A 27,842-nucleotide genomic window follows, 5' to 3' on the forward strand; every position below is an offset into this window, starting at 1 on the left:
CTATTTTCATTGGAGAAATGTTGGAGGGTATGGGATCATCTCCACATCGTTCTGCTTTATTAGTTGTTCTGAGATGCTTCCATGTTCTTTTGCTGTAGCCAGAATATTTGTGGTACAGTATAAAAATTTACAGGAGTTCAGCAGGATGCTATGGAACAAGCGCCCATTGGAAACAAAGCAGTGTGTCCGCACCAAAACTCTTGCAGGGGACAAATAGTTTTGACAGCGGGGTCACACATGACTGCTCTGATAGCATCATGAGCACAAATACTCATGAATGCACAATGAACAGGACATGGAGGGGTCTCAGATCATCGATTCCCCCCTCCGCCTTGATTCGGCTAGTTCCTGCCCACATCTGTCCAGCAGAGGGGGCTAGAGAACACATCCCTTTATCCACAGTTATTGAGGAAAAGTTCCTTCAATCCCATTAAGCAGTACAGGAATTTAAGTATGGAGTGCTTGGGATGGTGGGGTTTTGTTCTCTGAGATCTGCTGCGCAGTACTGGCTAGCTGTCAACACATGGGAGGAAGGCCCAAGAAGAAACATTAGCTGCGAGTTTCTTGAGCGGCCTAACCACTTAGACGCCCTGCAGGGGGGCTCCAGGAGGGTGAGAGTAACCTCAGAAGCCGGGCCTTGGTGCCAAGGAATGCTCAGCACTCCTTGGGTGCTAATTGCAAAGTCAGGATCGGTATGCTGACCCCACTGGAAGGAGGAAGGAGTGACGGGTGGCAAAAAGGCTTTGCGGGAGGGATTCAAGAGTCTTCCTCCAACCGACTCCAGATGGCTGCTCATCCCCCAGGCTGATTTACAGCTGAAGGGCTAAACTGAGACGCTGGTGGGGGGGAGAGACAGATACCTCAAGGAAGGAATGTTATGTGCCCTCCCTTAAACCCCTGAAGGCTTTGTTAGCTATGGGCCAACCTTTTTAGAGAATGAAATAAAATCAAAATTCTGCATCACTAATGCATGCTGAGCAACAATAGTTGAATTCTGCACCCTGGGTATGTTATGCAAATGTGATTTGCACAATTTAATCTATTTTGCATTACTTAATTCTGATTTTTTTTCAAAGCTACTATTGCATAATTACCTCCCTTTTTTCTGGTATAGTGGAGAAGTTGCAAGGAGCTATATGAAGCACTGCCCTCTGACATCTGGGAATCTTCAGGTTCAAACCCACCATTTTCCCAAGCAGATCTTCACAGAAAAATAAGGACTAGTAATTAAAAAAAAAAAGTTCCAAGGAAGGTGAATCTTGCCTCCTTCATTGTCAGAGGCAGTGTGCCTCTGGATACCAGGTGTGGGAACAGAAGGAGGGTATTATTTGTAGTTTCTGAGTCACCTTCAAAGGTAGCCCCATGTAGAGCACATTGCAGTAGTCCAAGCGGGACATAACCAGAGCATGTACCACTCTGGTGAGACAGTGCGCAGACAAGCAGGGTCTCAGCCGGTGTACCAGATGGAGAGGGTAGACAGCTGCCCTGGACTCAGAAATGACCTGTACCTCCAAAATTACTCCCAGGCTGCACATTTGGTCATTTAGGGGTAGTGTTAACCCATCCAGGACCAAGGAATCCCTCCCCCACTTGTCTCTCCCCTGTCCGCTAGAAACAGTGTTTCTGTCTTGTTGGGCTTCAACCTCAATCCGTTAGATGGTCCCAGTGACTAGACTGGTCCTGAATGGGGTGACCTTGTGTGCTCCTATTTAAATCAGCCTTTTTCTTGGAACTATAAGGACTAGAATCTTGCTTTATTTATGGAGGAAAAGACCATAGTTCGGTGCCATGTCGAAACCCCCAGGTTCAATCTCTAGCATCTCCAGGTATGCCTGGGGAAGACTCCTGTCTGAATCCCCAGAAAACTGCTGCCAGGCATTACAATGAGTGTAACATAGCTTCCTACGTTGCTTCAATGGCTGCTAGCTCTGATGACCATGTCCTTCCTCTGCACTCAGAGGCAGAAATGTTTCTGACTCTCAGTTGCTAGAAACCACAGGCGGGGACAGGGCTCCTGTGCTTGGGTCTTGCTTGAGGGTTACCCAGTTAGACTATCTGGATGGCCACTGTGAGAACTGGATGATGGACTACGTGGAACATTGGCGCAATCCAGTAGGTTCTTCTTATGGCTCCAAGGGTTCCAAGGTTCCAAGGGTGGAGGCCTAGACAGACGTTTGGTCTGATTCAATAGAACTTTGTACCTTATCAGGTTCTTATTCACAATTCCATTCCCATCCTCAAGACACTGAATCGGAATTTTGAAATGGGAGTGTCACCCAGCTGTTGTTTGCGCTATTTCATGTTTCTTTTCAGTCTTGTGCATGGAGACAGCAGTGGGATCAAGCCTGTGCTGTTCCTGTTTGCTGCAACAAAAACTCTCCTTATTAGTTCTCAGTCAGGAAAGGCCTGCAGAGTTTGATAAGGGCTCTTCTACACAACTATTTCTGACTAGCAGGCCAGACAGCATGCTCTAAAACCGGCTGCATCGCCTTGTTCCAAGAGAAACGACATACAAATTATAGCTGGATGTTCCCGCAGTGCCTTGACGCACCAGGCAAATGCCACTTGGTCAAATATGTGTAACCCACAGCCATAACTGGCAGCAAAGTCAGCTGGAAACTAGAGTCTCAGATCTTCCATTGATCAGGGAAAGGGGGAGCAGGCTTGTCAGAGGGCGATGTATGTGTGTGTATGCGTGCGTGAGTGAGTGAGAAGAAAGACCTCACTGGAATGGAATGTTTCCCAGCCTTGCTTCATCTCCCAGTAAAAAGCCCAGATGCTGTTTTGCAAAGGTTGAGTTTGGATCTCTCGTGCCCATATATGTACCTAGTTGTCCTTGCAGTCTTCAGGCCTAGGCTCCTAACTCCCCCACCCCACTCCCCCTTTATGGTATAGCAAATATGCCAACATGCAGGAGTGGATGGGAAAGGTCAAAGGAATTAGTAAGGCCAAAAGGCCTTTTTAAAAGACTATGTGTGTGATGGTTAGCACATCATGCTTTGGGAGAATGGTTGGGCTGAAGCCTGTTAGGGATGGGGAAGAAATTCAATTCAGTTCACGTTTAAACACTGTAACTCGTGGGTGTCCAACGAAGCTAAATGCTGGGAGATTTGGGACAGATAAAAGGAAGGGGCTTCTTCACACGGCACTGGGATTTCCTTTTGCACGAGGCAGTGATGGTCACCAACTTGGTTGGCTTTAAAAGAGGATTGGACAAATTGATGCAGGTGGCTACTAGCCACAATGGCTCTGCCCTGCCTCCATGGTCGCTGCAAACTGCTGCAGGGGAGAATGCTTTTGCGCTTGTGGGCTTCCCACACCAACTGTTCAGCCAATCTGAGAGCAAGATGCAGGACTCGATGAGCCCTTGGCTGGATCCAGCAGGCCCTTCTTATGTTATTAGGCTTTCCAGGCTGGTGCAGCTCGTGGATGTTAATCATAGGAATGCTTTGAGCTCTACGACACGGCTGGGGGATCCTGCAGGGCCGCTCAGGTGGGCTTCCAACTTGCTCCGGCCCCTATTTTCCTTGGAAGCAAAACCCCACAAATTTCAGCAGCGAGCCTCTCTAAGGGCAGCATCTGGGTTGGCCAGTGTGAGGACAGGATGGACCGCTGGCCTGATCCGTCAGCTAGACACTCGCTTCCCTGGCAGGCGAGCCTCATTGCTTTTCAACAGGCCTGCAAAGGGGGCTGGGAAGGTTCTCTTGCCTCTCATCCTCCCTTGCTTTCCCTTTGTGGTGGGGCTGGGGGTGGGTGCGGCGGAGCGAATGGAGAAGGATGCTGAGGTTTCTCTCTCTCTTTTTTTGCCGGCTCTGGCTTGGCGGCCTGCTCCCGTTGCCATGGCAACCCTGCAGCTGGAGCGAGAGCCGGGCAGGGAGAAGAAGGCGGCGGCGGGGGCCCCGCCTTCATCCGGGGCCCTCCGCGGCCGCGTGACGTCACCGAGAAGGCGGGGGGCACCGCCTCCCGGGTATTTCAGGGCGGGGCGCGGGGGCTGTCGGGAGCGGCGGCGCGGACGGAGTGGAGAGCAGGGGCGGGCCGGGGAAGGAGAAGCAGGCAGTCTGTGGCCATGGCCGGGGCGACCACCATCGAGGCGGTGAAGCGCAAGATCCAGGTGCTGCAGCAGCACGCCGACGAGGCCGACGAGCGAGCCGAGAGGCTGCAGAGGGAGGCGGAGGCCGAGCGCCGCGCCCGGGAGCAGGTAGGACGAGGGGGCGCTCCGTGGGGGCGGGCGGGCCGGTTGCAGGGAGGGCGAGCTCCCTCCGCCGCGGGGGCGCAGCAGCTGCTACCCAGAACCCTCTGCGCTTGGCCACTCTCCCAGAATCCTCTGCGCTTGGCCAAAGTGGCTCTAGTTCTGCTCAGAGAGGATCCTACTGAAATTTGACCAATGTCCTTCTCCATCAATGGTTCTGCTTCGAGTAAGGCATCGGGGATGGGCTCCAGGTTTCCCACGGTGGTGCCACTGGAGACCCTGTAAGGGTTGGGCTTGAGTACCAGTTGCCTGCCGGGCCTCGTCCTCTGGGGGTAGGCTGCTCCTACACATGGGTGCTCTGTTTGGGGAACATCGGAAGCTGCCTCCTACTGAGCCATTGGTCCATCTAGCTCAGTGTTGTCTACACTGAAGGGCGGCAGATTTCAGGCAGGGAGTCTTTCGCGACCTTACCTGGAGGTAGGTGCCTGTTGGGGATTGAACCTGGGACCTTCTGCACGCAAGGCGGATGCTCTGCCGCTGAGCCACGGCTCTGCTTGTAAGAAGATCTGTTCTGGATTGGGCCATTGGTCTATTTAACTCTGCATCCTTCCCGCCCACCCATCTTGCCTCTGCAGCTCCTCATCAGATGCTTTGCAGGAAGCTCCCAAGCCCTCTCCTACATGTGAACCCCAAAAAGCCTTATGAACAAGCCTACCACGTCTGATCCTGGAGCTGGCAAATAGTCCATATGGCTAGTGGCTATTGCTAGCCTTATTCTCCGTGCACTCATCTATTTTTGTTTTAAAGTTGGTGGCCGTCGCTGCATCTTGTGGCAGCAAATTTCCTACTGAGCGAAGGAACTCCTTCATTTGGCTGTCCTGAATCTCCAGCTTCATTGACTGATACTCCCTCCCCAGATTCTAGGATTAGTTTTCTTCCCTATCCATTTTCTCCACACCATGTATGTAATCTTATGCACCTCTGCCATGCACCCCCTCCTTACTTGCTCCTTACTTTAAAAGCCCCAGGTGTTTTAGTCTTTCCTCACATAGGGAAGTAGCTCAGTGGTCTTGCCAGGAAACTAAAATGGAGCCAACACACGTATGAAAGCCTGAGAAGAGCTTTTGTTGGGCCACTCCAGAGAGATCTCATAATCTAGCTGTGGCCCTTGCAGGATGCCCCTGGGGAGCCCTTAAGTGAGGGGTTGATGAAGGCAAGAGTTCCTTTCCTGTTTTTTTTTAATCCCCTAGCGACTGGTGTTTTTAAACATTTCTTGGTGGTATTCTGCCTTGAAACGTGGGAGGTTCCTATTTAACCATTGCGGCTGTGAGCTGTGCAGCATAAGAGTCCCACTGGATTGGGTAGAAAGTCTAGCATCCAAACAGTGGTAACAGTGGTCTGGTTCCCTGTCTTCTTCCCCCTGCTCTTCCCTCTTGGTCTCTAATTAGCTGCTTCTAGAAGCCCCTTGGGACCCAGGTGGCGCTGTGGGCTAAACCACTGAGCCTAGGGCTTGCTGATCAGATGGTCGGCGGTTCGAATCCCTGTGACGGGGTGAGCTCCCGTTGCTTGGTCCCAGCTCCTGCCAACCTAGCAGTTCGAAAGCACGTCAAAATGCAAGTAGATAAATAGGAACCGCTACAGCGGGAAGGTAAACGGTGTTTCCATGTGCTGCTCTGGTTTGACAGAAGCGGCTTTGTCATGCTGGCCACATGACCTGGAAGCTGTACGCCGGCTCCCTCGGCCAACAATGCGAGATGAGCGCGCAACCCGAGATTCGGTCGCGACTGGACCTAATGGTCAGGGGTCCCTTTACCTTTACCTAGAAGCCCCTTACCAAGGAGGAAGGTGATGCATGTTTACTGCTCCCTGAACACTAGGCAGCCTGTGACTATCAGAACATACAGCCTGCTGGGTCCGGCCAGGGGCCCATCTGCCCCAGTATCATGTCTTCTCAGTGGTCAACCATATGCCTGTGGGATGCCCGCAAACAGCCCCTGAGCACAAGAGCCACTCTCTCCTCCTGTGGTTTCCAGCAAGTTGTTTTCAGAACCATTATTGCCTTCCAAGTGTGCAGGCAGAGCCATAGCTGTTGCGTTTAGTAGCCATCAACAGCCCTGTCCTCCGCAAATGTGCCTAATCCTCTTTTAAAGCAGTCTAGGTTGGTGGCCATCACTGCCTCCTGTGGGTTCCATAGTTTTAACTATGCATTGCCCTGGTGGTTACATTCTTGGTCATCATGCTTCTCAAGAACATAAGGACTGTTCTGTCTGATCAGAGCACAGTCCAACTGGAAAGGTCACAAATGAATGGTGAAGGTGATGGCAACCGCCACCCCCCACATTGCTCATTTTCAGCCTTTTGGTGTTCGGAAATAAACTGCTTTTGAGCTTGCAGGTTCTGTATGGAGCTGTCCTGCCTCTTTCTTCCAGAAGAACCCTACTGGGTTAGGCCGAGGCTCCATCCTGCCCAGCATCTCGTTTCCTGCGATGGTCGCTGGATAGATCCCTCCAGGCAATCCAGAGAAGGCCACTGCCTTTTTGTTTTGTTCTGTTCCTGGTGCCTGATATTCAGGGGTAGACTGTCTCTGCACCTGGAGGTTCCGTTTTGCTGTAGGGCAACTCTTCCCTGTTTTCCTCCCTGTCTCTCTGATGTATACTGTGAAGGTATACTAGGAAGCCCCAAAGCAGGGCGTGGCAACAACAGCCCCATCTCATTCTCCCAAGCAGGGACGACAAGCACTCTTTCATTAAGGCGTATCCTCCACGAAGGTGGCTAATAATTCCCCCACCTTCTCCTTAAAAAGCTTGCGATATTACATCTTGTGAATCCCGTGCCTTTTAATTATATCGTGCGTGAAGATCAGAGGCTGCAAAATGCCTCGGTTTGCAGGGGAGGGGGTGGCTGCTCTTGGCCAGATGGACAAAGCAGCTCCAGGAGAGAATTGTGGGTGACTCAAGGCCAATGTTGCTGAGCGTAAGGGTGGGCCCACAACTTGGCAGCAGAGCTCCTGCTTTGCTCTTCCTCCATGGTACCTGAATGCCAGTTTCTGGAAGCATCTAGGTGGCCTCTGGGAGAACAGGATGCTGGACTAAATGGAGCTTTGGCCCTGATCCAGCAGGTGCACATGAGGTTGGAATCCTGGCATTTCCAGTTGAAAAGCACTAGGTAGCAGAGGCTGGGGAAGACTTTGAGTGCGGGGAACCCCAGAGTGCTGTTGCAAGGCACCCGGCTCTATATAAGGCAGAGACTTTGAAATGAGAGCATATAAAGTCACCCATCTTTTCTTATTCTGGGAGCCTTGAATAGGCAGCAGATTATGGATGAGGAACCTCTGGTTTCTCCTCCTGATGTTCCAGTGCCACGCCCCTGTCCATCCACTCTGATCTGTTGACCCTGGCTGCTTTGCCCTGCTGAAAATGTGTCCTTAAATGGTGATAGTTCTTATTGGCTTGGTTGGAGAGAGAGATATAGGTGTGTGTCTAGAAATCTCTGAATTTTCTGTGCAAAGCTACCCTTTTTGACCTGTTGCCCATGCCACTACTGGTGTGTGGTCCCTGGAAGATTGCCCATGTGGGAATGTGGCCCTAGGGCTCAGAAATGCACCCCCCCTCCGCAAATAGGAACCAGAAGAGACCGCAGGTCCCATCCTTAGAGGGGCATATGTTTGGTGGGGAATAGTGTGTGGTGCAAAGCAGTGAGGAATTCTGGATAGATGCTGGGGTGTGCCTATGTTTCTTCCATAGTGTGTGTTTGTGTGTGTGTGTGTGTGTGTGTGTGTGTGTGAGAGAGAGAGATCTTTCTCTTTGAGTGCCTAAATGCATTGCTCAAGGTAGCTATCAATAAGAAAGATCAATAATAGAATACAAGAAAGTACACCCCCCCCCCAAAAAAAAACCCAATTATAATCAGAGGGCTGTAGACCTATTGAAAAGAATGAGCTCCAGGTAGTCATGTTCATTCATATGAATGGGTCTACTCTGAGTAGGGTTGGCATGGATTATAATCCATGGACACATGGGGCAGATAAAAGGCCTCCCATCTTTTTCTTCTTCTTTAAACACCTCTTCCTGTTTATGCAGACATTTGATTTTAAGTCGGGGTTTTTTTTTATCAAGCAACCCACACTACCCATAAATGGATATGAAAATACAGAATGGAAAGAGACAAGCCGTTGCTTAGAGGCTTACACAGCAATGCCGAGCGATAGTCTTTGTTAAGTTCTGTATCAATATTTGCTTTCCTTCCCCATTCCTGAGTTTGCCTGCAGGGCAGAACATCAGTAGCCAGTTTGGGGGCGGGGAGGTGGGGCTGCAGGGGGAAATATTAGGGCTGGCCTAGGGCAGGGCTTCCTGATGGCATGATGTGGGAGGGTGGGCTGCAATCCTTCAGGGCTGCTCCCCTTTTGTGGTTCAGCTTTGTGAGTATTGGATGAAGGACCTCTGAGAGTTAGGCCAAGGGGTCTCTCCGCCATAGATCTCCTTTGAAAGGCGTTTTCCGGAAAGCCTCCTCCAAAAAGGGATCTTCTGGAAGCAGTGGGGTGACGCTTCTGCTTCCTGCTCAGGAAATGAGGCAGTTTAGGCTGGTGGGGGGAGAGGCAGGCTTCGCCCACGGTCCGCCCTGCTGGAGGGAATTGTGATCGCTGGTAAGAGCTGGGCAGTGCTCTGGATCTTGCAGAGATAGTTTATCCAGATCCCCCCCCCAATATATTGATCCAGTCACAGACCTCCCCCGTAGTTCAGCCCTTCACCCGGCCTGGCACCCCTCCAGACATTGTGGACTCCAACTCCCAGCACTCCCAGCAGCGGCCATTATGGGCAGTGATGGCCAGAGCCGTGGCTGATTCTTTTCTCCAGTTTGCTTGGATGCAAACCTTGCTAGGTTCAGTGGGTGAAGCCTGCTGCCCCTCTAGATGTTTTGGACTTTGCCCTGGCCAGCATGGCTGTCTTGGCTGGGGTTGATGGGACTTGTGGTCCAAAACATGTCATGGGGGCGTCAGGTTGGTGAAAGCTGCCATAATAGGTGGCTGAAGAGTCTGGTTGCTTTTCTGGAGTGGGGCACTTTTACAACACAATATCAAGGCTGACCAGCTTTGTGTCCCTTGAATACAAAGGCAAGGGGTCATCTTCCCCTGGCAATCTCTGCTTTGCTTTGATGATGAGTGGAGGCTGCAATGGACGAGTAATCTCTAGGGGGTCCCTTCACACTGCATTAGTGGTAGATTTACACCGAACCTCCCCAGACATCATTCTGCTGTATTGGTAGTCCTGCAATGTTTCCCCAATGTTGCTATGTTCTTGTCTTCTGGAGGGGTGCAAGAAAAGTGGGAATTCCCCCCCTCCCCCAAAAAGTAATGGAATTATAGAGTTGGAAGGGGTGTCTAGTCCACCACGCCACAATCCCTGGAGCAGTTAGAATTTACGATCATCCAATTCCCTGCAATGCAGGAATCTTTAGCCCAGGCTTCCTCAAACTCGGCCCTCCCGATGTTTTTGGCCTACAACTCCCATGATCCCTAGCTAGCAGGACCAGTGGTCAGGGATGATGGGAATTGTAGTCTCAAAACATCTGGAGGGCCGAGTTTGAGGAAGCCTGCTTTAGCCCAGTGTGGGGCTCAAACCCATGAGCTATATACCAACAGAGCTACCCCAGTCTCAGCTGTGGCATGAAAAGTTAAGGTTTCAGCAGGAAGCCATGGGACGTGTCCCGATCGGAAATGAAGCAGTGTGTCTGCCCCTCAATTTTTGCACATGCAAAACGGTACTGAAAGGCCCCAAGGTATTTCATTTGGCGCAGAGGGGTGCAAACCTGTCTCCAACCGTAACGTGACCTCTCGAGGAGTGAAAGAAGGCTCTGTGGGAGCTTCTGGTGAGCTTTCCTTCCCTCTCCCCCTTTTCCTTGAGAATGTAGACCACCCAAAGACGCAGATCTGGGTTGTCGGGCTGAGCCAGATATAAATCATTGGGTGATCTATGTAGTTTTGCACCACAGGCCTGGGAGCCTTGGTTTTGCTCTGGTCCACAGCTGGCTTCTTTTTTGGCTGATAGGGCTGCAAACGGCTGTGCTAGCTGGTACCAAGGCCTTGCCTTGTCTCTTTGTTAGGGCTGCTGTTCGGGAAACCAGATACTGCTCACAGCTGGTTTCTAACACCAGATTATCTTCAAGGGTGCTTAGGTATTGGATCTAAAGTGCATTTGTCTTGCAGCACAAGACTCTCCTTAATTGCCTGCCCATCCCCTTTATCACAGGCAATATTTTTTCTTCATGCTCGCCACTTCCCGTTGAATTTATGCATGCTTGCTGCTTGCTTGCATGCCCACTTCCCTTTTTTTTTATAAGCTCAGATAAGTGCAAATGTATTTTGCAGAACCCAGTTTCTGCCTGCCTGGGAGCAGTAAGGAAACAGACAGGGAACTGAATCTTTATCCCTCTACGGTACTGTAAAAATCGCCTTCTGAGGCATTGTTGGTCTGGCTTCAAAACACTGAGGGCAAGGAGCCTTGAGTTTAAAAAGTAGAAATCTTGGTAGCTGGGGAAGCGATGGAATTCAGTCAGTGTATGCTTAGTGTGAAGAAATCTCTCAAGCTGACACTTGTGACAAGAGGATGACCTCCGTTTTGAAAATGCCGAAAGTCTGGCAAGGTCGCACATTTGTTGGCATGGGAGATAAGGCGATCTGATAAGTGCTGCCATTGAAATGAATAGACCCAGGTTAGTCACGTCCATCAGTTTCAATGAATCTGCTTGGAGTGTAGTGCTGGATATGCAACCATGTTTATAATAAAATCAACTCTAGTAGCTGTAGCTACAGAAGGATATGCAGATGTTTATAAACAGCTGGAGCTTAGTAACTCAGGACACCAAGAGTTTAGGATCTCTGAAAGGAATTGACAGGAAGTGGCTCCTTTATAGCATGTTAGGGTTGTATCCCTAAATTGGGTGACACAAGTGCTTTTCAAATTAGAATTGATAAAATAATCAATTTCCGATTTGTAAATCTCCAGGTGATATTAGCATCTCAGCCCCTTTTCATAGATAACTGTGTAGTGTATATTGACGTGCAAATAAAAATCAGGTTGTGTTTTTTTTTAAAAGGCTATCAATAGCTACTAGTCACGATGAATGTTTGCTGCTTCCAGGATTAAAGGCAGCATGACTCCAAATACCAGTTGCTGGGAAACGAAGGCAGGAGGGGGGTTATTGCCTTTATATCCTGCTTTTTGGACTTCCTGAATAAATCAGGCTGCTCTGGGGGAGCCAGGATGCTGGACTAGATGGGCTTCCTGCCTCATTCCGAAGGGCCCCTTCCTATGTACTTCACATTCTTATGCCCCTTGGAACAGAAAGAAGGTAGCATAAGGTTCTCAGGCTTGGTCCATTTTTTTAGGTAATAGAATATGGTTCCACCGGCACCGTACATTTAATTTATTTTTTAAAATCTATATACCACTTGATTGTAAGAAAAACAAACCCTTAAAGCATTAACATTTAACGCAGGATGATACCACTTTGAGCAACCTTCCCCAAAGAATGCTGGGAGTTTTGTAATTTAAGGGTGCTGAGAGTTGCTAGGAAAGGTTCCTTATTCCCCTCCCAGAGCTGCAATTCCCAGAGTGGTTTAACTCCAAACCCTCTTCCCAGGGAACTATGGGAAACGTTAGTTTTGTGACATGAGCAGGGGGGATCCCTGCATACTTAAACTACGGTTCCCAGGATTTTTTGGGGGAAGCCACAGCCGTGTTAAAGCAGCATTGTGCCACTTTGACAGGGCAGATGGAGCCTATGTCAGCAAACTCAGTAAATATCTCAAGTCTTGCGTTGGCACCTTGGACAAAATCCTGGGAATTTGGACGAGTAGCCACTTTTGAAATAAAAACTGGGTTGTTAGCCGGAGACTCCCGTTGACTTTCAGAAGCCCTTCGCTTCTCCCGTCGGCTTTCTGAGCCTCGCGTGAAAACTCCAAGTGCCCATAGGGACTAGAAACCTTTAAAAAAGTTTAAATATAGGCTGAGCTCATTTGGCATATTCTGCCTCTCTGTATATTTTTAGTGTTTCTGGGTGTGGGCTAGGTGCCAGCTGGAAACCAAATACCTGGCAAATGGATGCTGGTGCTTGGCTTTTCATTTGGGGCTACCTTAAAAACTGCTATGGTAGGGTGGTTGTTGTTTTGGAATTGCAAGTCACCATTCCAGTTTGGAACAGGACTCTCAAGTTTCAAGCTCCTGCTTCAGTTGCTGTAACTGCAGCTTGTGTCGGCTGAGGCTTATAGGACTTGGAGTCCATAACATCTTAATTTTGGGGTGGGGGGTGGCACCTGGCTGGCCAAGGCTGAGCTTCAGCTCTAAAATCTCCATGTCACCACCTACTTGTGTCCATGCGATGCTTCGTTAATCGACTCTTGATCTTTGGCTTGCTGGCTAATTCATTGCAAGGATTGCTGAGCTAACTGGTCTGGATTAACATCCGAGGCTTTAATACCCTTAAGAAAAAATCCTCCCTATAAGTTTTTTTTTTACCTCCAAGTTCTTAACTCCCTGAAGCTGGCACAGAGACCTTTCTGTTCTCAAGTTGACTTCCCTCTTAGTGTGAAAATCCCCCCCCCAAGGTAGCTTTTAAACCACTTTGCACCCTCCAAAAAAACAACTAGGTAGTAAATGCATATAATCCATCTCTTTTTCTCTTTCCCCCACCTCCCACTGGCTTGCTGGTCTGGGATGAGTCGCCTTGCTGGGAAAGTAACTTGTCAGCAGGTCTGTAGCCAAGAGTGAAGATTTATAGCATCTGAACAAGGGAGACAGCTAGTCTGGGGAAGCAGGCAACTATCTGGCCATTGGGACACCCCCCCCCCCCCAGCCTTCCTTTCAAGCTCGCTGAGAGCAGCCCAGTTGCACAACAGCCTGGTCACTGGGAGATGCCTAACTTTGGCGAAACGGCCTCAGGGGAGAGCCAAGGTTTGGCAGAAGAGCACATAAATCTCCCGCAGGGTACTGATACGGCCTCGTTTATGAGTCTCTCCTTGTTTGTGGCTGCCAGTTCGGTTTGCAGGCCCAATTCAAGGTGCCCAGTGTTAGTGTTTGGGGCCCCCAATATCTGAAAGACTGCCTTTTTACCTACAGACCCTCCTGCATGTTAAGCTCTGCAACGGGAACCCTCTTGGTGTTTCCGTGAACCTCAGAAGTTTGGGGGTGGTGGTACAGTAGAGGGCCTTCTAAGTTGTGGAATTCCCTCTTCACCGTGGAACCAACTTTTGGCGAATGCTGAAGACGTACTTCTTTATCCTCATGTCTGAGATGTGTTTTCAGGGGCCTTCCTGTGACTGTACTATGCTTTTAGTTCAGTTTTTTAACTTTTAAAAAATGTGTTTTTTTTAAATTGTTGTAATATGCCCTGGGACACCCTGGTGAAGGGCAGGTAATAAATTTGATGATGATAGCACTCCAGAGCTGCAGAGTGAGTGGGGCTTCCCTGACAGAACATGGCAAGAACCCTGATGAATCAAAGCCACAGGTCCTTCTAGTCTCACATCCTCTGTTCCCAGGCCGTCAGTGTTCGAAATTAGTCAGGCGCATTTTGCAGTATTGGTAACTTGCGACCAAGTGAAGATTCCTGGGCACCAGGATGGCGCAGGACATCTCCCCCATCTGGAGGTGCATGCCTGGGGATCACTGGATCTTGACTGTTTTCACACACTAGCTGCACATCCTGCAGAATTCTATCAATTATATTTTATCTGCACAATCAGAATCAATTTCAGGAACCAAAATGCTTTTTTATGTGTAGCCTGAGCCTCAGCAGTAAACAACCTTATAGCTGATTGTTGCCGCTGGTCTTCACTTACCCCACCCCTCTGCCCTGCTCACGGTTGTGAAGAATATCCCTACGCCATGAACGGTCTGCATCACCATTAAGAAAAAGAGGTCAGAATAGGCCTATATATGTGGACTTTCCCTGGATCAAGGGGCTTTTCTTCTTCAAATTCTCTAAGCTCTTAACCTAGATTATGGTTGTCATCTGAACTAGCCAGATGTTTAACTGAGAATCATTCCCAGTCAGCCCATCATTTGAAAAACAAGACTTTAGAGCCGTCTTACCCCAAAAATGGCAACTACTAGACACTCCGTTTTGGCGACTCTAACCCTGGTTTAAGGAGCCATCCGGCACCTAGCTTTTATATCTGAGTTTCTAACATTGCAAGCCTTCCATTCATGCTTTTAGAAAGGCCACAAACAGACCCAGTAGCTTCCTAGCATTCAGTGGTACACTTCCTTCTTCTGTGGAGGTTTTGTTTTGCTGTTGTGGCAGGCAAGCTTTCAAGCATTCATGCACTGGCCTGATTCCCTCTTTGGAGAGGCAGCATGTCTCTCCATATCTTGCGACAGCAAACCAGTAACTTAGGTCTGCAAATGTGCTTATAGCCAGATGTATTTCCTTTGGATTTTTATGCTGAGCAGAAATCGCTTGGAAACAGAAACTCAGATATATAAGATAATCTCCAAATGGCATCTTAAACTTAGGTTACAGGCACCACAACGGAATGTCCAGGGACCATTTTATTTTTAAATGGAATTTAATATTATTTTTCATTTCTATACTGCTTTGTATTTTACTTCCCTGAGTGAGTAGTACGGGGTTCCCTAATCCTCCAGAGTGTCGATAAAGATCTCAAAGAAACGCTTGCCAAATAACGCTGTGCACACCCCTTTTAATTGATTGCCAACAAAGAGGAATCCTTTGAGATGGGCAAGTGAGCAGAGGGTAACCCGGCTTCGTGGTGGATCCCAGATGGAAGCTGCTGGATATTTTTTTTTGGGGGGGGGAACCGTGGAGTAGAGGGGGGCAGCATATCGATGTGGGTGGGAAACTCTCAAGAGTTTTCTTTGACCCACCCAGATCACCCACGTTGTCATTCCTCGGAGTTTCTGGCCTTCAGATGCAGCTGGGCGTGAGAGAAGCATCTGGTCTTGCGGCACTTGAAAGCTTTGCTGAATCTGATCACAGGCAATCCTCTTCTCAAGCAATCGGGTCCTGGGTTCTGCCTTCTGTGCTGAGGCTCGTGGGCATTCCACTGACCTGTGGCTGCATGCAGGCTTGTTGCGATAATAATCTGAAGAGCCCCAAGGCAGAATTGTCCTGTGTCTCCGTTCTGGCCGCTTGAAGCAAGTGCAGCGTGTTGCACAGATGTTGTGTGCCGGAAACTCAATAGCTGGGGCTGTGAGTGTTTGCCCAAATGCTGAACTTTTTTTTAAACAATCTAAATTCCATAACTTAGGCTGCATACAGTCCATACACTTGTCTTCTCCCATAGAATCCTGGGAACTGTAGTCCTTGGAGGATTCTGGGAATTGCAGCTCTGTGAGGAGTAAACTATACTTCCCAAGATTCTTCAGAGGCACCCCGTGCCCTAAACATTTGATGTGTATGCAGCCCTGATTAAATCTAAGCTGCCTTTCCTGAATGATCAAGTTTTTGCAAGGCCTCTCCCATAACCTGTTAGATGCTTTTATTCAACCTCCCGCCTGAATTGAGCACTTGCTACTTGAATATTTTCCCCGCAGAATATATCTGTGGTGCTGAGGGCTGGAAGCTCAATTACTGAAAACAGCCGCCGCCAACTTGAGTTCTAACACTGATGAAAAGGCAGCCGCATATGTCTAGGAGGGGATTGAGGAACCTCAACATTATGAGTTGAAGGTTCCCTCGGAGTGAGAAGCACGGGCTACCCTAATCCCCCAGAGTTGATGAAGATCTCAAAGAAACATTTCCCAAATAAAGTTGTGCACTGCGATCCTTGGTGACTGGAGGGCATGCCACTTTTAACTGACTGCCAACAAAGAGGCAATCAGCGAGTATTTCTTTGTACTTCGGGATCTTGTCCTGGTCGCTTGCCTTTTGGGGATGGGGATAGTGGGGAAGGGGAGTCTTTATCTTGGCTTGATAACCACACTGCTGTTCAGCATCCACAGGCAGGCCGAGTGCGCTTTCTGCCATGTGCGGTGAGCGAAACTGAGTGCAATGCAGAAATGTGGTGGAAGAGGCCTGAGCGGTGGAGGGTGAGAAAGTCAACGCAGATCCCAGGGAGGAGGGTGGCATCGAAAGAGAGCCCCCGAGTGACACAGCCCTGTCTCTGTGACTGGCACCCTGGTACAGAAGCGCTCGGGCAGACTGTGGGGCCCTGTTCCAACATCTGTGCGACTTTAAGTTCCTCCATGACCTCAGCTCAAAGCTATGTGCACCAAAATGGAGTCTCATCGTCTAGGATTGAGATGTGATTTGCATGCTCTCTCTCCGTCTCTCTGCTCTCCCCGCCCCCCTCTCTCTCTGGTCTGTGACGCTCATGGGTTTTGTGGACACAGCTCCGGCCATGTTAGTCTCCCAAAAACTCCTCCAGGCTACTCCATCTAAGGAAACTCTGAAGATGAAAACCTTTGGGTGAAGCCTGGGGAGAGGAGCAATCCTACTATACACAGATATGCCGAGTAAACATATAGCAAATTTTCTGTGTGGATTGTGGGGCAGAAATTTCTTTCATTGACTTTGCTGTTGGAGTTGCATTTTGGGGGGCAGGGCGGGGGAAGAGAAGTTTTAACTTTGGTACCAAGAGTCCAGGTGTGTATAAATAGAACGCCATCTGCCGTTCCAAAATAGGGAGTGATCTGATTGATGGCAAATTAACGCTCCGAAACAAAGCAGGCGTTCTAATCCAAGCTTGGCAAGAGCTGTTTGGATGGTCGCCTGTGGCGCTCCTGCAAAATCTCTAGGTGACTACCTAAGGGAGTCCCCCTCCAATCCCTGAAATTGGGGGCGCTTCTCTTTCAAGTCTGCAGATGCTTAGTACTTGTGTGTGTTTCTTCGCATTCATCCCCCAAACTATTAAGGAATGCAGGCAATGGGGAACCTCAGGCCTGGAGGCCAAATCTTCCCCTCCAGATTAGGGCTGGACAATCGTGGTACACTGATACATCCCGATGTCTGAAATAAGGATGGAGACATTGGTTGGCTTAACGTCGTCGTCCCCCCCCCGAGTTGTGATTCATGCATAGCTCACATCCTGATTGGCGCAGTGTTGCCAGGTCAAAACCTATGTGACCAATATCACGATATGGACTTCAAAGCAGTTTTGGACAGTATATTGATATATTGCCCAGCCCTACGCCAGATCTCTGGCCCGTGAGACTCCCCCTCAGGCCACACCCCTTGTCAGCTCTGCTCTGCATCATCCTTGAGTATTTCTACCTGCCTGGAATGTGTCCCTGAGTGCTGATAATGCCCCCTCCTTTCCTGGATGGAGAATGAGAAAGGGGTGTGCTTAGAAGCCAGCCAGCTGTAGAAAGCTAAAGCCTTGGTTCCACTGCCCACGTTTGCCTCTGGCCTGGTTCACATGGCCCCTGGAAGGTGGCCTAGGACAGAAGGTGGCCCTCGGGCTCAGAAGTGGTTCCCCACCCATCCTAACGCCTCCACTGACGCATGGCACATTACAGCTTAGCTGTATTTCTGGACATCGCCTCTCGCCCTCAGCCGGGTCTGATGGGCCTTTTCCAACATCACTTGGAGAGCACCAGATTGGGGGGAAGGCTGACCTGGAGCGACCCTCAAGCAGCGTTCAGAGAGCTGTCTCCCTCTCGCTGTATGTCTTGCAGTGATAACCCTACTTTTGTGAGTTGCTCGGGGCAGTGTACATGGTCTTCCCCTGCCATTTCATCTTCACAACAGCCCTGTGATGTAGGCCAGGCTCAGAGATCAGCTCCCCCAGTGGGAAGGTAAACGGTGTTTCCGTGCGCTGCTCTGGTTCTCCAGAAGCGGCTTAGTCATGCTGGCCACATGACCCGGAAGCTGTACGCCGGCTCCCTCGGCCAATAAAGCGAGATGAGCACCGCAACCCCAGAGTCGTCTGCGACTGGACCTAACAGTCAGGGGTCCCTTTACCCTTACCTCCCATCCTCAGGCACTGGACAAGACCACCTTGTCGGTTCAGAACCTGGGGGAATGAGGATTGCATGGCAATGCAGTGGGAGGGGTGGTGGAGAAGCGCAAGGCATTGAGTCAAGCATTCCCCTCCCTGGCTCAGCAAACAGAAGGCCACAGGGCATGAGCCTGCTTTCCTTTGTGCTGACAAGGGCTTGTTTGGCAGAAGGAGTTAGCTTTTCCTGATCTCTTGGCGCTGGGCCTCCTTGAGTGCCTTAAGCTCTCCTCCCCCTTTCTTCTTTGGCTCCAGGGCAGCCCTGGCCCTGTTCCCACGCCTGCCTGGCTGCCCAGGACACTTCTCTTCCCATCAGCTTCTTAATCTTTTGTCTGGCTCTTGTCCCCGGGATCGGGGGGGGGGCACTTGAAAAAGGGGGCCTGGCCCTGGCCGGGACTGGCTAGAACAGACGGGTCTGCAGGAAGTGACATTGGCAGTGGTGGAGCTCCGTGGAAAATTCCTAGGTTTCCCATCCAGCTCGCAAGGAGTGGTCCTAAAGGCTGCCAGTACAGCATTGATTGTGGCTGCCGATGCCTGCTGTATTGGGCTTGACGCCAGAGAGATGGTTGCAGGATTTGGGGCTCTTTAGTTTTGTGAAGAAGCGCTGGGAGAGCATGGTAGGGATATGCAAAAGAGAAGCTTTCCTCCCTCCGTCCCAATAAATTTAATAAATAATAATGCAGGCAACTCCCAATTTATATGGGGGTTATGTTCTGAGGCCTCGTGCATTTAGGTGAAATCGCGTATATTGCAAATACCCTCTTAAACCTCTGGAAACCCTTGAAAACCCCTATTAAGAATCCAGCAGCACTTATCAGACACCAAACTCCAGCAGTCTTCCCCTCTCAACCCCCTTCCTCAGACTCCAGCTTTCCACAGGCCTCAATGGTTGGCTCAAGGGCTTCTGGGGCTGCACTTGCAAAGGCTCACGGGATTGCCGGGCGCTGTTGTCGTGCCTTTTCGCCCTTCCTGGTCTCTTTTTGCTATTTTTTAATTTTGTTTCGACTACGTCAGACCAACACAGCTACCTACCTGCCATTTTTAAAGTCACTTAGGGTTTGGCGCTTGGTCGCATTCCAGTGGAACGTGTGTAAATTGGTCTTTGCCTGCTCTAGAACTCAAGGTTATTCAAAGAAGCCGAACGCTGGAAGATTTGGGGACAGACAAAAAGGAAGCATTTCTTTGCACGGCACGCAGTTAAGCTTATGGGATTCCCTCCCGCAAGAGGTAGCGACGGCTGCCAAGTTGGACGGCTTTCGAAAGAGGCTTAGACGAAATTCATGGCTGCTAGCCACGATGGCCGTGTTCTCCTTCCACTGTTGAAGGCAGTAAGCCTCTGAATACCAGTAGCTGGGAATCGCAAGCAGGGAAGTTGCTGCTGTGCTCAGGTCTAGTTTGGGGGAGGCTTCCTACAGACAGCTGGTTGGCCGTGGTGAGAACAGGATGCTGGTAAGGGGGTTGGGCTAGATGACCCTTGGGGACCCCTTCCAACTCTACAATTCTGTGATACTATGACTAGGTAGGACAATGGCCTGATCCAGCAGGGCTCCTCTTATGTTCTTATGGTAGCAGTAGAGGTTAAAGGTAAAGGACCCCTGGACGGTTAAGTCCAGTCAAAGGCGACCATGGGGTTGCGGCGCTCATCTTGCTTTCAGGCTGAGGGAGCTAGCGTTTGTTCACAGACAGCTTTCCGGGTCGTGTGGCCAGCAGCACTAAACTGCTTCTGGTGCAACAGAACACCGTGATAGAAACCAGAGCGCATGGAAATGTCACTTACCTTCCCGCCACAGCGGTACCTATTTATCTACTTGCACTGGCATGTTTTAGAATTGCTAGGTTGGCAGGAGCTGGGACAGAGCAACGGGACCTCACCCCGCCGTGGGGATTCGAACCACCGACATTCTGATTGGAAAGCCCAAGAGGCTCAGTGGTATAGACCACAGCGCCACCCACGTCCCACAGTAGCAGAACGGCACTTGTGACTTTGCGTATAGGCTCAGGTCCAGTGGGGAACCAGCAGTGGTGCAGGGGTTAGGAGCTGGGAGAGACCATGGTTCAAATCCCCGCCTGGCCATGAAACTTTCTGGGTGACCTTGGGCCAATCACTCACTTTCAGCCTGATCTACCTCAACAGGATTGTTACAAGGATAAAATGAGGAGGAATAAAACCACTTCATAGAATTGTAGGGCTGGAAGGGACCCTGTGGGCCGTCTGGTTCAAAAACACCTCCCCCCCCCCATATTCAGGAATCTCAACTATAAAGCATTCATGACATGGTCATCTAACCTTGAGCTTCTTGGAGAAAAGGCGGGATATAAATGTGATACTTGAATAAGTGGCAGCCTGTTTAGTTCTGAGGACCAGTATTTCAGAACGTACCTTGCTTGGCTTTGTGTCCCTATCCCAAATCCCAAAGAACCTGGCAAGTGAGAGAGAGCAAACAGTCTCTTTGTTTGTTTGTTTATGTATTTATTGCAAAGTCAGGCATGTGCGTTCTTGCTGCCAGATGCCTAGAATTCTTCTGTTCTGGAATAAGTTGTCAAAGATGCAAACTTTGATAATTTTGACTGAGATAACAAGAATGCCAGATACCTTTGCTTGCAGATATAGTCTTAATTCGCAGCACACAGCGATATCGCTGGATCTCCCTGGCCATCTTGCCTGTTCCGTCACCGCCCCTTGAATGAGATGTATAAGAACTTGGGAAGCTACCTTGTTTTGAGTCAGACTATTAGCTCAGCATTACTACACTCCAGGACATTCCCAGCCCTACCTCTCCTGGAGATGTCGGGGATCGAACCTGGGGCTTTCTGTGACCTTTCCCCAGAGTAGCCAGGAAAAGGCAGCAGCTGCCCAGATAAGCTCCTGCCATCTTGGTGGCCTTAACCTGGAGATTTCCAAACTTTTCATGTTGGTGACCCACTTTTTAGACATGCATGGTTTCGCGATAGTCATTCAGTTTTACTAGCAAACCGGAGGTTAAACTAGCCCCTTTCCAGCCCCGGGAGGAGTGTGGGGAGCGTTCCCATGACACACATACACACTGCTGCCGAAACACTAGCGTGTCGTGACACAGGGTTTGGAAAGCTCTGCTTTAACCTTTGCCACTGACACACACAAACACACAGAGACACTTACACCCCATTGGAAAGGTGATTCTAAGCCTTGCTTGGATTAATGTCACACCTGCGGCGACAGATTGTCATGTAAGCTGCGGCGGCAGGTTCTTTTTAAAGCTCCATATGGCACAGCCTGATGTGTCCTCCTGCAGCTTGAAAGACGGTAGACGGTTGATGCTTTCTGCTTTTCGCTGAGATAGAGCTGGGAGTAGGAGATAGAGCTGGGAGATAGGAGTAACGGGCAGGGTTCCCTTGGGTTCCCTTGCATTCGTGGAAGGGCTTTTTCTGTCCAGCGGCATCCCTTGAGGTCTTTGCTGGGTGCTTACAAAGCCCCAACACATTCACTACCCCCTTGGCCATGAAGGGGCGTGGACGGTTGCCTCTAAAAAGGACACAGAGCTGAAGCAGGAAGTTGGGAAGAGCGGCATAATTTCCCCACTTCCTATCTCAGGTCTGTGTCGTTTTTCGACTCGAGTTCCTTGAAAAAAGGAACCTTTGCCCAGATCCCTTGGATAAGTGATTGGGAGGGGGGCTTTCTTTCTGTCTCTTGGGGTGTGGGGCGCTGCTAATCCACGTAATGGGGAGGAAAGTGAGTGCTGGACGTCAGCGGCACTTGCACAAGCCTCCACCTATGGTCCTAAATTGGTTGGAGACCCCTATGCTAATGGACGAGGAGGGGGAGGCGGTGCAATCTTTTGCCATTTCCTCTCTGCTTCTCACCCCTGCACGACTCCTTGGGATCTATTCTGGGCAAGGCTCGGACAGAGCCAGCAGCGTGCGTTCCTCGGGGCAGCATTCCCTGTGGGCTCGCAGACGCAGTGGCGAGATGTTAATCTTGTCTTGTCGCAGACACCTCTAAAGAGGGATTAAGCCAGTTCATGACAGAGGCTGATTTGACCTCTCTCCTGAGACTTGAACCTCCATGTCCGGAAGCAGTCTACCCCAGAGTTCCAGGCTGCAGGAACAAATAGCAAAAGAAGGGGAGGAGGGAGATGGCTGATACAGAGCCCATCTAGCTCAGTGCCAGGGACAGCCAGCGCTGCGCTGCACCCGGCTGTTGGACTCCAATTCTGGTCAGCCTTAACAGATAGCCAGCGGTCAGGGATGCTTGGAGTCGTAGTCCACAGCCTTTGGAGGCACAGGCACACATACACACACATTCACACACATTCACACACACACACACACACACACACACACACACACACACACACACACACTGGCTCCCTCTGGTCTGTGCTGGCCAGCCCTAGCTCCTCCAGGCTTTTTGCCTCTCATTGCCCTTGCTGTGACACTCCCTCTGATGCAGCTGTGTCCAAGGCTCCCCCCACCACCACTCTGGAGGCTGACTTCTGACCAGGGTGGAGTGTTCTGCCTTCCCCTCCGGTCCTCTTAAACCCTGGCAAGCACCGTGCTTTCCAAGCTTTTCCTACCTTATAATTTTGGGTCCTGCTTCCTCCTTTCGTCCCACTGCTGCCGGCCCTGAGTTTTTTGCAGCGGCTGGTCGGGGAGCTGCCAGCCTGTTCTGGTGGGCTGTGGTGGGTGGGTCGCGGGGCAGGCTACACAAAGAAGGAGGGACTGCAACCACCGGGTGGGCAACAGGCTGAACCGGGACAGGAACGTAAGAGCTGATTGGTTCAGGCCAACGGTCCATCGAGTTCAGCATCCTGGACTAAACCTGGACACTCCTTGCTGAGGCAGGAATTGGATTCAAAATACGAAGGAGATCTGGGTGGTGGCTAAACCGTGTTTCCCAGTGTCTTGGGGGCATTCCAGTGTTTTGTGGTTGCTGCCTCTTTCATGGAGAAAGGCTGCGGCTTCATTCTGCTTGGCAGGCAGAAATGGACTCAGAGTTGCCTTGCCTCCCTGCTTGAAAATGACCCCTCAACAGAGATTCCCCCCCCTGTGGAAACCCTCTCTTGAAATGTCTCCAGACGCCCTAAATTGGGTTGACATCTGTGCATCACATTGACTTGGTTTTCCAGAAGCTAAAAACAATTTGATTGAAACATGGCGTTTGGGGGGAGAGGCGGGAACCTGAAGTGCCCTCAATGTGGTTTAAACATTGCATTCATTCAGAGGAAATGATGGGCTTAGGTTTGAAGTAGTACACCCATGTAAATTAACAAGACTTTTAGTTGGCTTCGTCCATTAAATTCAGTAGGTCTGCTCTTCGGTAATAAGGCATGGTAGCTCAATAGCAACTTAAATGTTTGTTTTAGGTTTTTTGTAAAGTGCTTAGCAGGGGTCAGCAAGCATTTTCCACAGGGGGCCAGTCCACTGTCCCTCAGACCTTGTGGGGGGCTGGACTATATATATTTTGGGGGGGGGAATGAACGAATTCCTATGCCCCACAAATAACCCAGAGACGCATTTTAAATAAAAGGACGCATTCTACTTATGTACTGTAAAAACATGCTGATTCCTGGACCGTTCGTGGGCCGGATTTAGAAGGCGATTGGGCTGGATCCGGCCCCTGGGCCTTAGTTTGCCTACCCATGGCTTAGCGCAGGCATAGGCAACCTTGGCTCTCCAGATGTTTTGGAACTACAACTCCCATGATCCCTCACCACTGGCCCTGTTAGCTAGGGATCATGGGAGCTGTAGTTCCAAAACATCTGGAGGGCCGCAGTTTGGGGATGCCTGTTTTGGAACTACAACTCCCATGATCCCTGACCACTGGCCCTGTTAGCTAGGGATCATGGGAGCTGTAGTTCCAAAACATCTGGAGAGCCAAGGTTGCCTATGCCTGGCTTAGAGGTTTGTTTCAAAACAAAATACAGATTTTGTTAAATAAAAACACCCTTCCGTACATGGCCTTTTTTTACAGGGCGCATGGAGAGGTAGAAGTAAACTTAACCAATCCGGGGATGTTCTGTCTATTTACTTATTGCAATTTTATCCCGCCGCCTTCTCTCCAAGGAAGCTCAAGGTAGCATGCACTGTTCTCCTCTCTCATGTAATCCCAGAACAACCCTGTGAGGTAGGTTAGGCTGCAGAGGCATTGACTGGCTTCCAAGTCCACACCCAGTGAGCTTTTGCTGCTGAACTGTGGTCTCCAGGTCGCAGCTTGATGAGTCATAGGTGGGGATATAGGCGTGAATACAAATACGCGCATTTGTATCCTTCCTTTTATTTGTTTTGGCTGAGTAGTACGTGATTGAATTTTGTGAGGTATTATACCAAGGCAGGAAATGTGGGCCATTTTATAACGCTTACTCAGAATTTCGCCGCTTGTGGAAGTCGGTTTTGTAATCCTTGAGGGAAATTATATCTGTGTATCTCTTGCATATTAATACTTCCTTGCGTCGGTCACTAAAGAAAGCTAACTGCAACTTGAAGGGTTAGGTGGTGAACCGAAGGATTAGATGAATTGAGAAAAATGAAATTTGGAACTAATTAACGGAGTCCTTTGTTTTGATTATAGGTTATAGAAAACAATGTACAGGACCCACTAACGTTAGATATTATAGTAGATCCAGTGTCTTGTTAAATAGGAGATTATTAATCCTACTTGTGGAATGTATTGTGTTTTAAAAGAAATGTAATCTGAATCCCGAAATACTATTTTTTGGGGGGGATGTATGTTTATGCTTAAATGTATACCCTAATCAATGTTATTTTTGTAATGCAGTTTGGTATGGAAGATAAAAACATCTTTTTAAAAAAAGTACAAGCAACAACTTAGTTGTTGGGCTGGCTTTGCTGTTCATTTAATAAAAATAGGTAACAATTATATCTTTGCTTTTTAAGGAGCAGCAGAAAATATCCTATTATGGAAAAGTTCTGTTGCAAGTCGCTTCCTGCTGGAAAGCTTGCCTGTCTTGGGATTGTCAGCGGCGCTGAGTCTTTCAGGCAGCAAGAGCAGTGATAAACCTTAAGCAATAGCAAGCTGTTTCCCAGCAAAAATAAGAGCCTCCTGGATTTTTGGGCAAGGATAGTGGGAGTCGTAGTCCAGCAGCATCTGGGTGGCCAGCAGTTCCCCACACCTGTCATTAAAAAAAAACAGTTTGCAAAATGACATATATTCTGGACACATCTTAAAAATCAGAACATTTTAGGAAGATGCAGCAACGGAAATTGCAGTAGTAACAGGCTATACTTTACCAACAGGTCCTCTTTATTTAACTTTCTGGATATGTTAAAGAAGCTATACTAACAGAGGACAGGGAATTAATAACACCACATCGCTTGACTTCTGCCATTATTATTATTGTCGAAATGTGTGTGGGGGGGTGGAGATTAAAACACTATGCATGAGGGAATGGGTAACTAAGACCTGGGTCATAAAATGCAAGTTTTAAGCTTGCACATATTTGGTTAGAACCGGAGAGGGTAGACAGCAAGAAAATGTATTCATGGAGAAATGGGAGTCTTTTTTTTTTATAATGTACCGTACTGGAGCAATACGGTACAGGAACATGTAAGCCCATTTGTGCTACTTGGAAGCGTGTAATAACAATCTGTTGTACTTGGTCTTGGTATGGAAATTTGTCCTGCTGTGTTCACTTCTATGTTCACTTCTGGAGATCCTTTTTTTTAAAAAAATAAAAAACTTATATATTTTTGGTGTGTGTTATTTTGTTAGGTTAAAAATTATATTTTTTTAAAAAAGATTGCAAGTGAAATGGAGGTGGGGAGTTGTTTCTCTGCCTGGAGAGATGCTGCTAGTTGGAAGTAGAGACAGTTCTGACTGTGACAGTGCGAAAAGTAGCTGCCTCCATCCCTACCGTGCCCACTTTTGCACATGGCCCTGCCCGCCACTATTGGAAGATTGCCTTTAAGGAAATACTAAGCCTCAGGCTGAAATTGCTTCTCCCAACCCTTGTCTTAAGCCCTATTGCTAAACACTGCATCTTAAGAAAGCCAGAGGTGGTTTGAATGAGATTCCAGCCGGCACAGCATTCTTAAGGGCTAGAAACTTGTGTTTTCTTAAATGGGGTGGGGAACAAACGAGTCCATTCCAATGTATTCCAATGCCCACATCTGTGTTTTCTCCCTTCCTCTCCAGGCTGAGGCAGAAGTAGCATCCTTGAACCGCCGCATTCAGCTCGTGGAGGAGGAGTTGGACCGGGCCCAGGAGCGCCTCGCGACAGCCTTGCAGAAGTTGGAGGAAGCCGAGAAAGCTGCAGATGAGAGTGAAAGGTAAGTGGGTGCGTTTGCAAGAGTAAGGGGCTCCTTAGAGCTTGTTTGCACTGTATAAACTGTGTGGGTGTTCAGGTGGGTGGGTGTCACAAAACTGAACCCCCACCCCTCAGTGTGTGTTTCCATACATGTAACCGGGGAGCAGGTTAGGCCTTTCTCTGGCATTGCTAGTCTTCTGTGTGCCGGAGGTGTTCTTGTTTTGGAGAGGCCTCAGCCACACGTGTCCTCAAGGCCTTTCTGTGGACTAGGAATGCGGATGAATGTCCCGTCTTGGATGCTGACGACCCCTTCTTCCCCCGTTCTCTCTCAGAGGCATGAAGGTAATTGAGAACAGAGCCCTGAAAGATGAAGAGAAGATGGAGCTGCAGGAGATCCAGCTGAAGGAGGCCAAGCACATCGCTGAGGAGGCCGACAGGAAGTACGAGGAGGTGAGAAGCCACAGCGGATGCGCCTCGACCAAGCAGGATTGAGCTCCTTCCTCATGACACACAGGGAGTTCAGTCCTGCTTTCTGTGGCTGCACCTCTCCCTGCCCCACATTTGATGCCATAGGCAGGCAGGGACCCCCCCCCCCCCCCAATGTGTGCAGACTTTTTCAGAGGTGTTTTAAATATACAGTTCTACCTTGGTTTTCAAACAGCCTAGTTCTCGAACGTTTTGGCTCCCAAATGCCGGAAGTGAGTGTTCCGGTTTGCAAACAAATTTTGGAAGGCGAACGTCCTACGGGGCTTCCGATTGGCTACCGGAGCTTCCTGCAGCCAATCAGAAGCCGAACGTTTTGGAAGTCAAATGGTCTTCCGGAACGGATTCCATTCGACTTCCGAGGCACAACTATACACAGTTCTACTTAAACATGCGGTGCCTCGAAACATAATCCCCACCTAAATTGAGGTGAGGAGTTGCCTGTATGATGTCATGTGTGGGGCAGGAGGTTTTAGAAAAAAAACTGCTTTGTGGTCCAAATGTGGAAGCCTGGTGGCCTGACCAGGCTGGAGGGTTCCCCACCTTCTTTTTATTTATTTCAAATTACTACTATTATTTATTAATTATTGCTTGCTTTTTTAAAAAAGCAAGGTAACTCGAAGCAACTAACACTATATAAACAGACACATCCAGTAAAACCAGCATAAAAGAAAAATATATATATACAGTGGTACTTCTACTTACGAATTTAATGCGTTCCGAATGCACATTCGTAAGTAGAAAAAAATTGTAAGTCGAATCCCATAGGAATACATTGGGAGAAAAAATTCGTAATTCGAAGCAACCCTATCTAAAAATTCGTAAGTAGAAAAAACCCTATCTAAACCGCATCCAAGATGGCGGACGGAGCTCCATTCATAAGTAGAAATATTCGTAAGTAGAGTTATTCGTAAGTAGACGTACCACTGTATATAAGACAATCCTGCTTTTTAAAAGGCACGTTTAAAACATC

At 49.2% G+C, this 27,842-nt stretch overlaps 1 protein-coding gene across 13 annotated transcripts in view; it reads left to right on the forward strand.

The window, feature by feature from the left end:
- Positions 1–27,842, forward strand: part of TPM3 (tropomyosin 3) — a 65,138-nt gene that overhangs the window by 12,426 nt on the left and 24,870 nt on the right. For 7 of the 13 annotated variants that reach the window (XM_035097740.2, XM_060269657.1, XM_035097736.2 and 4 more), the window contains exons 3-4: positions 26,275–26,408; positions 26,719–26,836. In XM_035097740.2, the coding sequence (XP_034953631.1) occupies positions 26,275–26,408; positions 26,719–26,836 (252 nt within the window). Of the gene's footprint in view, positions 1–3,999; positions 4,199–26,274; positions 26,409–26,718; positions 26,837–27,842 lie in introns of those variants that run through there. The other 6 variants (XM_060269660.1, XM_035097743.2, XM_060269661.1 and 3 more) reach the window with 2 other exon arrangements.

This window comes from Zootoca vivipara, chromosome 17 (genome assembly GCF_963506605.1).
Source record: "Zootoca vivipara chromosome 17, rZooViv1.1, whole genome shotgun sequence".
NCBI lineage: Eukaryota > Metazoa > Chordata > Lepidosauria > Squamata > Lacertidae > Zootoca > Zootoca vivipara.